Here is a 12,365-nt window from a genome sequence, read left to right on the forward strand (position 1 = left end):
TACCAATAAGCCAGGATAACTCCTTGTGGGTTGCTCCCTTCTTGGAGGAGGCTTTGGCCACTGCACCCAACACTCCTTGGTTAACTTCTGGTCAATTAGATTATTAGTTTAATCTATTAAACCTCATCTTCGACCTCACCTTAATCCCTAGTAGGAATCCATAATTGTTCTATAGAAAAATCAGGGTAAAAACTAAAGCTAAGGCTAGCCCATGGCATGCAACTATGATCTCCAAAGCTGCTTGAACACACCGAGAATTATGTTACTAGAATATATATAATAGAATTGAGTTAACATGATTCGCTTGGCTGGCTCCAAAGTTGTAGGACAAGAATTTGTTGAAGATGATGATGAATATGTAATGGAAACATGCTTTCTTCCTTAGAATAAGTGAAAATAATAAACCGTCACTCTGTAAAAGTGGTATTATACAGAGCAATCCTCTTACAAAATTCAAATTATTACATAATCGATCTTTCTGAATTAAAAAAAATTACCAAACTCAAAATCTTTATTGATCATGTTGAATAAACTTGTGGTTTAGAAAAATAAGCAAAATTAGTAATTGGTAAACAAACACGTAAAAGAATCATTGAGCCTTCAAATGCGACTTGAATCCCTCCCAAAAATGAATCGCCTTGTCCAGTCCGTTACCACCAACACCCTGGTACGCCAGCTGACTTGCTTGCTGGGTGTAGAATGAAAAAATAATAATAAGGGAATCACACAATCTGCTAACAAACCATATTGATGGGCCAAATACATATTTTTTTTATAGATATAAAATTTTATTATTAAACAAAAAGAAAAAAAAAAAAGAAATGGAGATCAAGAAAATCAATGTAGGACAATCAGAAGGTTACCTTGCATAAATAGAATACCAGAGCCATTGCGAGCTGTGTCCTATCGATACCCAATCACCGGGCAGTTGTGCTGCTGTTTGCTCTCCTCCCAATGGAGCAAACTGCCCAAGATGCTTGTACCTTTGAGTGGAAAGACACCATAAGATGAGTCATTAGCAATTAGGGAAAGATCCCAAGTTCGTTACATTTTCAGCTCTGTGTTTGGTTTCTAGCATATAGTTTTCTGAAAAATATTTTCGTGTAAAATGACACTTATTTGTGTGAACTTTGTTTCCTATAAATGCGTGCAACTTTTTCGGGTTTGCTTAGGCCTTTGGATTGGACACAATGTGTTACGAATCTCTAACAACAAAACTAAGCAGGGTGTCTTCTCCTTCAGAAATTTGCCAAAATGGTATTGAAAGATGGGAATATTACCGTGCCAACCAAAAACAGTTTTTTAAATGTTTTGGTAAATAACTTGTTTTTCCAAAACGGTTAATTTTCTTACGCTAATTAATCGTTAATTTCTTATATGCCATTCTTATAAGAGAAACCCAAAAAAAAGACCAAGGTTTTGTTAATAATTATCATAATACATACAATATGTAAAAGCAACCTTCTTACAAATATCAAAGAAATTTCAATCCTGATTGGTACTGTATACATTTTCTACCTAGTTTTCAATTGATCTTAACTCTCCTAACACAGTAGTGGAAGTTTTTTGGTTGATCTTCACTCTCCAGGGTTTCTCGTGGTCGAATATCTTTCAATCTATACTGTCATATGCCTTTGTGGGTAATTTTTTGAGTGATTTGCACTCTACCAATGCTTCCCTGATGACCTCTTTCATTTTTCAGACTAAAATAAGGTCATTTTTATGTTTTTTATGGTAACTATTGTGAAAACCTGACTGAAGGGGTAATTTATCAATCTTTCTCTACCGTTATGGTAAAACGTTCGTTCTTTAAAATAAAAAAAAACAAAAAAAAACTTGGTTGTCATCATATCCAAAAGATGTCTCCAATCTAGTAATCTTGATAAAAGACAAAGCTCTATTGCAGCGGAAAAATGGATTTAAAGGAAAAGAGTTGAACTTGTACCTAAATGGATGAAATCGATGGCGTCCTGATCCCCTGAACCTAAGTGGACCTTCTGGATTCTTTTCACACTCCTCCATATGGTTAAAACACCTTGCTAGGTATTGGCCTTGTTGAGCGGCAACCTGAAAAGACACCATAGAAGAGAAAAATGTAAGAAGATGATTACTAGGAAGATGTCATTAGAATGTACGAGAAAATTTTGGAGCATTAACACTAAGAAAACAACCTCAGTAGGAGAGCTGACCCAAAACTCACCTGCGCAGTTGCAGGAAGATTCTTCATTTGTGAATCCACTTGAGAAAGAGCTGACTTGAACCCTTCTATATCCAGTTCAGTGGATTCTTTGGTCTCATTCCCATTAGCTTCCTTCAGAAGATCTACAATATTTCTCATCCGCTTGTTCTTCAAGTAGAGCTCCAATTGAGGGTACCTTTCACAGATATCATGAACAACATCTTGGAATTCTGCAGATGTTAGGGTACCAGAGTTGTCTTTGTCTGCTTTACTAAATATTGCGGCGATATCCTCCTAAGATCACATCAGCAAAGGAAAAAAAAGAAAGAAAAAATTAGCAGAACTTTACAGTAATATTTGTTGAATGCTAAAGTATGCTAACAAATGTATGGATCTAGATTGTTTAATCTAGTAACATTATGGTGGTTCTACTTTAAAGGACTCCTCTATTGATTAATAAATGAATTTGGCATAATTGTGATCAAGGTGATTGCAGCTTTATTTTCCAACGATGTGAGATGTATTTTTACATTATATAGGCCAAAACACAACACATGCAGAAACAAACGGGAAAATGTAGGAGTAGCTCCAATAAGCGATAAACTAAGTGAAAGTCAGGTGAAATGGTTTTGGGGATGTTCAATGAAGGCCAATAACAGATCTAGTTAGAAGAAATATTCAAGTTGAAGGTCCTATAAGCGTGAGAGGAGTACCCAAAAGAACGTGGATGGAGACAATGAAAGTAGATATGAACTCATTCTCAATAACAAAAGACGGCTTTGGACAAAGTGGAATGGAGGAACAACATTCATATGGCCGACTGCAAATCTTTGTGATAAGGCTTTTTCATCGTCGTCAACATTGTTGTTTATAGGCCTCAAATAAATAGTTGCATATAGAAGTTCCTTGAGGGAGAACAGACATAACTCCTTTGCTATCTATATAAAAATGACACGGAAACATGTGGGTGTGTCGACTAACACTTGTAAAAGGTGTCTGGCACAGCACCTTCAAATAAAGAGGTTGACACCAACTACAGTTTCAACTTTCAAAATGTGCATGCGAACAGGTTGACCCATGTATTCTTTTTTCTCTATCAGAAAGAACACACATAATGGTTTGTGCAAGATATTTTTCAGAGAGATTCTTTATCAGTTAGCTAGATCATTTCCTTGGAAATCTTACTTTGAAGCCAACCAAAGGAAAAGAAGGACTTGTCCCAACCAACGAGGGTTTCCCACAACCAAAGGAAGAGGAAGCAATTAGAACAGAAAATAAGAACTTAACAAGCTAATAAAATTCCATATTGTAATGCCTACAATAAACATAAGGAACAAATCACAAAAAGCCTCTGCATACCATGACTTTGCGTTGATTAATGGTAGCACAGTCACCAAGTGCATATACTCCATCACATCCCTCGACACGGAGCCATTCATCAGTTGCTAAAACACGCCTATTAGTCTGTGTGGTCAGGGCAAAAGATGTTAATTCAGTACAAGCTATAATGTCCAATAAAAAATACATCACCATATGTAGACATGCCTACCCATAATAACCTCAACATAAAGAACTTGGAAGGCAAAGGACTAGAGCAATAAACCTGATTTATTTGCTGCATAAATTCAGTTATGACAGGGCGGGTTCCTATACCAGTTGACCAGACAATCATTCCATATGGTATAGACTTAAGCTCTCCATTTAATCTTTCCTTTGTAGAAATATCCTTATCAGTTACTTTGACAACCATGGAACCTGTTTTCACATCAATACCATCTCTTTGGAATTTTTGTTCTGCAAAGGCTGTAATTCTTTTGTCAAACCTGCAAACCAAAACATTTTAGGAAAATGAAGCAATAATTCAGGCAATCACAATGGATTATTCAAGTAAAAAATGCTGAATGTATTTAAGAAATCTTTTCTTTGTTTGGCTAGGAAGGCAAGATTAGTGGTCAGTAATTAGTAGGTGAAGGCAGGTTTTGCACCCGGGTAGTATCAACACTCACAGATTTAATCAACTTGGCAAGCTGACACCTTTGAATGTATTCAAGATAAATACCTTAAGAGTCAATTATAATTCGACTAAAAAATAAGTGGAATATATAAGGGGTCGTGTTACAATTCATGTTCACTAGACTATTTTGCTACCATAATTAAACAGAAAAGTTCAAATAGAAGGGTGTTAGTTTATCCAAGTCATAGCAATGGGACAAAGAAAATTCAAAAAAATAAAAAAAATAAATTAGAAAGGGTTTGCCAAGATTTTGACAAAGTTCTCTCCTCATTCTCGTCCAAACCTTGTGAAGGTTAGCATTTACTTTATTTATTAATGGTGTAATTTCTGATCTTCTTAATGTAGGATCATATGAAAACTTTTTGGGAACTGCATTGATGCAACCATATGTGTTTTGTGGCCACAGGGCCTTCAGTTTGCAAGTTCGGTAAAATTTCAGTCTTCTATCATACATTATGGGACTCATCAAGATTCCATAACAGAAATCGAGGCTGGTTAGTGCTTGAATTGCTGAAGTACAGAAATTATCTTTCATCTAAGATGGTATATGACAATAGCTAACAACATATTTGTGATTCCAATAAGGGAAGAATTTAAACTACAATATTTTTCCTTACATGTTCAAAATGTGATCTCCGGCCTCAAGAAGTGTTATTTTCACCAGGTCTTTAGCCGTAGGATATAGCCTGACTAAATCTTCACGAATGTAGTCATGAAGCTCTGCAGCAAACTCTACACCTGTTGGCCCACCACCAACAACTACAAAATGAAGATTATGCTTCTTCTCTTCCTCACTTAGGTTGGGGAGGCTAGCCCTCTCAAAACAGTCAATCACACTCCTACGGATATTCTGAGCATCCTCTATTTCCTGCGTGAAGAAGTGCATTTTTCATTAGGAAACAACATTTTGGTTATGAAAGATGTGGTGTAGATTCTATTAGCAATGTATCAAACACTAACCTCATTCCATAAGAATCTGTTTATAGGCCTAACAACCTTTTATAAATATTATGTGGTTAGTGAAATGATCTGACAGCTTGAAGAAAGTGGGGAAAAAAAAAACAAGGATGTTGGTTGTCAGTTTTTCCGCATGTTTATGTCGGTACTGATCCAACTTTCACATGCTTTAATCTTTTTAAAACATGAAGGGTCTGATGCCAAAATCAATGAGCCTCATACCTAGGCTTATTGACTATTGATAAGATGATGTCACTGCTGGAGAACATATTAACTTGGTAGCAAAGGAAAGTTACCTTCAAGAAATGACAATTCTCCACGACACCAGGTGTGTTGAATGTATTTGAACGAGCTCCCAAGGCAACCACCAAGTAGTCATAGTCAACAATAAATTCTTCTTTCCCTTCTAAATTTGTTTTTTGAGTAGATCGGCAGTGAACTTTCTTGTTTTTTGGATCAATTTTGAAACATTCGGCTTCCAAAACACTAACCTCTCCACTTTTCTGCCAAACAAATAAAAGTCTTCTTTATAACCTAAGTAAATCATATTCTGATGACAATTACAAAAAGTTGACACAGTTATCACTGATAAATAAAGGAATTAAGGCCCATGTTACTCAGATCCTTCATATCCACAAGTACCAGGGTTGGCATTACACAGCACAGGATCCCAGTTCTAAATGATTTGTGGGTCAAGCAAACCCAGCTCCTGAACTCATTTCCATACTTTACAGTTGTACACTCCCCACAGTAATAAATCTCACATATGATCCAAATCTAATTAAAAGAAGTGTTATTAATCGATGTCCTTTGTTACTTTTTATATTTTAATTATTAATTATATACCATCAATAACAAAATATAATTTGGTTGAAATTTTATTAGAAGTTGATAAGGCCAGTTATGTTTATGGCTCAGAATGTCGGACAATCAAGAAACATGTACACAGAAGTGAATGCATCCACGCAAACATATTAGTAGTTCCAATTGAGATAAAATAACCGAGAATTGAATGAGATGGCTTGTCCATGCTCAATGGACCATCAGTGGCCCCAATGAGGAGAAGACTGGTGCACGTCGAAGGATCTAAAATAGCTGTGGGGAGGGGGAGAGGCTGCAAAAGGACATGAATCAAGGTAGCTAAGGAAGTATTTGGAGCTGTAAGCTTTAAGGGTAACATGACCCTGAACAAAAAGGAATGGCAGAATAAGCTTTGTGTAGATGACACAAAAAAGTTAGGGCAAGACTTGGATAATCATTTAAATTAATTGTATCATGTATTGATCTATCAGGCTTAGGGGGTCATGTCTGAAAACACTTAAACATGATTTTGTGCCTATGTTGCATAGTTTTACAGTGAGCATAACCTAATAAGCAGAATTGATGCTCGAATGGGAAGCATCCCCATGGAACATATAAAAGGGAGGACACATTTGTGAATGTAGTAGTTGTCCCAGTAGATGATAAGCTAAGATAAAAGTCCATTGAGATGGTTTGGTCATGTGTAACAAAGGTCACTTTGCAGCCCCAGTTAGGATGCAAGTTGAATGTTGTAAAAGAGAGAAAATACCAAAAACAACATGAATTGAGGTATTCAGAGTGGATTCGGACACACTTAAAGAAGACATGGATTTAGACAGAAAATTGAGAGGCGGTGTGGGATTCGCTCATCTGACCCGAAATTTTGGGTTAAGGCTATGATGATGAGAGATGGAAGATCCAAAGTTCCAATGGACAACATCGGCACGACAGCAATAGCTTTACTCTAACTATTGTTATACTTTAACTCAGAAAGCCTCAGAAAAATTTCCACTGTTTTTTGATCCCTTAGGAATCATTTTCTTTCTAGTTTCTCAATTGCATTGAGAGGTCCTCAATAATTAAAGTCATTATCCTCTACTGATTGAATTCCCCGTTTGTCTTTTAATCTCAGAATTCACTGGTTCTCCCCACCTTATGAGATTTTTTTTTACAAATTTTACAATGGGAACACTTGGTCATCAGTTCTAAAATCAAGTTTGTGTACACCCTCAGACTGAAGACAAACTCCCTGAGCAAGTACACATATTATTAGGTAAAAGGGACACAACTGAAGAAATGTAATAACACATATTGAATACAATTGCCTTTACCTTCTTAATAATGTTACGAATTGGCTCAACAATGCTACGTGCTTCAACCGTGCCACATGTGACACTTGGTAACAAGGGGGTGAATGCAAAATAATTGCGAGGTGACACCACCTGAATGTCATATAAAGAACTATCCAGATTTCTCAAGAAACTGGTGCCAGCCCATCCAGTTCCAAGCACTAGCACTTTCTTCCTTTTGGTATCTGTGTGAGCATCAACAGCAATCGCCCCATGGGATGATTTCGACTCGGAATATGCCACGAGACCCCCACTACTGCAATATCAACATAGAATACACAAGCCAGAAAAGAAAAGAAAAAAACAATAATAAATGAGAAAATATAGGAAATATAAGATACATTACATTGTTTGCATACAATCGAGCACCCACACACATATACACACAGACACTATCATGAGGAAGATAAACAATAATATTCATGGTCACCCGATACTGAGAATACTTTTTCTGACACTGAAAAGAAGAAGAAAGGTAAAGAACAAAACAGGGGAAATGGAGAAAAATAATCATATGTGTTGCTTTCTCCAAGAAGCCTAGTTGGTTAGCTTTGTCCACCCTTCTCATTATAAATCCCAGTCGCATATATAATGCATCTTCAGATCTAATTCAACCTAGAACATCAAGTTTCAAACACCAAATTCCATTTTCATCTTGAGATTATCATGATGTGAGCTCTGTATCCCTAATTTATCAGCATTTTTCTCGACATCCTTGTGTTCTACCCTCAAGATCCAAATCATCTAATTTGAGCTATAAATGGGAAAGACCAATGTATTAAACAGGCTTCTCTTTCTTAATCAAACCCAAAACATTAGTCCATGGTATGAATACCAAACCATTTTGATTGTAAGAGTACCGTATCATATCTAATAAAGATCTGATGCTAAACCATGATTTAATTATTATTATTTTAATTAGTGAAGATAAAAATAGAAAAAAGCATGAAGAATTAACATTTCAAAAGGCCATTATGATCAGGGCTCAGGGCAGAAGGATGGAATGTGTCCTCCCTGCCTCTGCCATATTTATGACACATCCAAGGGGGTGGGATCCACGAAGGAGACCTACTACGCACGTAATTGACCAAAATCAAGCCACAAATATTTTCCTAAACCATCCATATTCTCTCTTTGATCGCCCCAATTACACTTATCTGATCAAGTTGACTTTGGGTACATCAAAATTTATCTATTTTACTAGTAATTTTATTCCAACAAACCTTAATTTCTACATTGAAAATATTATTGTGATACTGTTAATAATAAAAATTATATATTTTTATCTATCGTTACATATACATATTTAATCAAATAAAGCATTAGAATAAAACTAAAAAAATTTGCACATACATATCTCACCAAATATAACTTAAAAATTCAAATTCTAAGCATTTTTACACCATTCAATTCATCTAACTCATTGGATTACACAATCTAAACCATAAGATTAACATAAATTCTATTCCTACATAAAAATAAAAATAAAAATCTACATCAAAATGAATATTGTGATGCCTCAAATAATCAAAATCATGCATATTTATCAACAGTTACATATACATATTTCATCAAATAGAACTCAAAAAATCAAAGGACCAATCCTTTTTACACCATTCAATTCAACGAACTCATCTGATTACATTATCTAAACTATAAAATTGTCACAAATTCTATTCCATCGAACTTTAATTCCTATGTTGAAAAGAATACTATGACACCATTAACAAACGAAATTATACATCTTATCGATCATTACATATCAAATGACACTCAAAAAACTGAAATCTGAAGCATTTTTACACCATTCAGTCATCAAACTCATCCGATTCTGTCATCTAAACCATAAAATTCTGGCTGTATAAAATAAAATTGTAACTTTTTCAACAAAACTTGCTTTTATTGGGATCTAAATCAACTCAACTATCTTGAAAATAGAATCTAAAATGAATAAAATCCACAATAAAGTACATCTTGCACTGGTTTCAGAGAGTGAAACACTAATAATCAAAAGTATGCATCATATCGATCATTAAATATGCATATTTCCATAGTTTAAAGTATCGTATCAATTAAATGTTTTGGTTAATGAAAAAACCGATACATTCTCTACAAACTGATACATTCTCGAAACATTTAATGTTTCGGGGTCAATGTTTCGTATCGGTCTTGGCCGGTCCCGAAACGTATCGACCGATACATTTCGATATTTTAAACCATGCATATTTCATCAAATGACACGGAAAAATCCGAAATCTGAAGCATTTTTACACCATTTAATTCATCAAACTTGTCCAAGACATAAAAGAAAATTATAACTTTTTTCAGTAGAACTTTCCTTTCTTAGGATCTAAATCGACTCAATCATATTAAAAATAGAATCTAAACAGATCAAAATCTACCACAGGAAAACAAATCTAGCCATAGTTGTCAATCATTAAATATATACGTTTCATCAAATTAAACAAAAAATTCCGAAATCTGAAGCACTTTTACACCGTTTAATTCATCAAACTTGTCCAATGGATAAAAGAAAATTACAACTTTTTCAGTAAAACTTTCATTTCTTAGGATCTAAATGGACTCAATCATCTTAAATTTAGAATCTAAACAGATCAAAATCTACCACCAGAAAGCAAATCTAGCCATAGTTGAAGGGAGGTAAAACACTAATAACCAATAATTACCTGAAATATAAGTGTCGTCGATCATTATATACTGTTTCATCCAGTAAAACTCAAAATTTCAAAATCTAAAGCATGTTTACACGGTTAAATCCATCAAATAAAACAGTAAATTTCATAAAACTCGTCCGATACCGAAATCTAAATCGTAAAGTTAGGACTAAATAAAAGAAAATTATAACTTTGTCAATAAAACTTGCATCTCGTAGGATCTAAATCGACCGAATCAAACGAAACAAAATCTTCCAAAAGAAAACAAATAAAACAATAGTTTCAGATAGATGAAACATAAAACAAAGAAGATTAGGGAAGAAACCTGACGGTGAAGAGAACAACAAGCTTGGATAGAGAAGGATAATCATGAAAAGCTCTTGAGACTCTCTCGTAGAAGGAGAAAACTCGCATTTTGTCCAATTTTCTTTCTTCTTCGATCCAAAGTGTAGAAAATGCGAGAAAGATTAGTTGCAGAGAGGAGGTCTCAGAGAGAAACCGAAGAAGGAAAGAGAAGAGAACGTGAGATGTGCTGTGAATCCGAATAGAACGTGATTACCCTGACTTGTCGTCCAAGAAAGAAGGACACGTCTGTCATTTTTATAAAGTCAAGATTTCCAACTTTAGAGGAATAAATTGAACACGTGGTTGTTAGTCCTAACCGTTCGTTCGAGATTTTCTTTTTAAGCTATTTTTTGTTGGGTATTTTCTGGAAACGTGTAGTGGTGAAGTAACTCACATGCGCAAATCTAGCCTTACTATTTAGTAAGATTTCCAATCTTATTAAGGATTGTGAAACTCACTCATGGCTTCCAAAAAATGATCACATGGTGATGTAAAGGAAAAAATTCTCTTACTTAATTAAAAAAAGGTAATTTCACACTATTAAATTTTAATTTTAAATTTTGGAGTCCATAAATAATTCATTTTCAAAACCCTAGATCAAGTCCAATAATTTTTATTTTTTTGTATTTTATTTATTAGGATATAAGTTTTTCAATGAAATTTAAAGGGTTGTAATAATGAGTTGTCAATTTGATAATCTATTTAACCTTAACGATTACTAAATTAATAAAGAGAGTGTTTCATATATCACATTGTCTAAGGAGAATAATTTTGTAAAGAGAAATATTTTTCTTACTCCCTTAATAAAGATTTTAAGTCTTACAAAGAGTCATTTTACTCAAATGGATTACTACTTTGGCAATCCAACACCACGGCCCTTTAAATTTCACGGAAATGTTTTAACTAAAAAAATATTTCAAAAAAAAAATAATCTGTTAGACTTGATCCAAGATTAAAAATGGATGGCTACCAAACTTTCACATAGTTCATAAATTAAAAATTAAAAATCATTTATAAAAGATAACTTTTTTATTTAAGGTTCATAGAATTTTGTCCTTTGCTACTCCAAAGCATGGTTTTGGATACACAAGTTGAGACTAAGAACCCTTAGTGAGGGTAACATCCGTACTAACTTAGTAAAGTTAGTTGGACTCTTTTGTAAGTAAGGGATACTCCATGTAGGTGTGTCCGCGAGATTTGTGGATCTCTGGAATTCTTGAAAGAAGTTAGAGAGATTTCATTGTCAAACCTCTTTTTTTTTTTGGATCTCTGGAATTCTTGAAAGAAGTTAGAGAGATTTCATTGTCAAACCTCTTTTTTTTTTTTGTTTGTGCTAAACAGCACTCCAATTCACATGTAAAGTAGGTGCGGCAATAGAAACTCTCAAAGTTTTTTTTGTTTGCAACACTTTTACAGTGGCATGGAGAGTGCCCCGTGTTAAAAATATTATAATTGTTGAACAGTAACACAGAAAGGTATTGGAAAAAGTCGTGATTTTCAACACACCCATTTTCATATGCTCCCTAACATGGCATGGACTAGAATCATAAATTTTTTATTAGGATACACAATTGTACATATTGAGGAAAAAATCTTTGGAAATACCCACGTCAAGGGAATGCATGTTAGATGGGGCGTCATAAAATCATTACTCTTTTAGAAATGAAATGACCAAAGTAAAACAAAGAGTCGTGATAATTTAATGCTCTTTTTCCCAAACACCCCCATCACATAATTATAAATTATTTGCCTTGGTATACACATAAAAAGATTTATGGTTATGCAACTATCAGGTCAATGAGCGTGTAAGGGGACTTCTGAAAAAATGAGGGTCATATTATCATTAGTCAATCGTAATTGTAAAACATCATAAACAATAAATTTTACATTTTACAGATTTTGTCACTTTTTCTCGTCCTTTAGATCCTATACTTAGAGAAACGCATCTATGGGTATGCGGATGTTAAGATGTCCCCTGTGTGTGCCCCTCTCTCCTCAGATTATACGTTGTGTTTCAAAGGAGGTATATCAAATATTAACAAAAA

General features: G+C 34.4%; 1 protein-coding gene across 1 annotated transcript; it reads right to left on the reverse strand.

The window, feature by feature from the left end:
- Positions 1–353: 353 nt before the first annotated feature.
- LOC147390374 (external alternative NAD(P)H-ubiquinone oxidoreductase B3, mitochondrial-like) lies at positions 354–10,497 on the reverse strand. The gene is made up of 10 exons (XM_086458243.1): positions 10,301–10,497; positions 7,283–7,556; positions 5,447–5,653; positions 4,811–5,061; positions 3,783–4,002; positions 3,539–3,643; positions 2,201–2,473; positions 1,946–2,067; positions 864–983; positions 354–688 (listed from the first exon to the last, which is right to left on the reverse strand). Exons 1-10 carry the CDS (start codon positions 10,387–10,389, stop codon positions 601–603), a joined length of 1,749 nt encoding a protein of 582 aa, XP_086314369.1. The 5' UTR covers positions 10,390–10,497; the 3' UTR covers positions 354–600.
- Positions 10,498–12,365: the final 1,868 nt, after the last annotated feature.

Source organism: Akebia trifoliata, chromosome 11 (assembly GCF_017979445.1).
Source record: "Akebia trifoliata isolate Shusen 1 chromosome 11, ASM1797944v1, whole genome shotgun sequence".
Lineage (NCBI taxonomy): Eukaryota > Viridiplantae > Streptophyta > Magnoliopsida > Ranunculales > Lardizabalaceae > Akebia > Akebia trifoliata.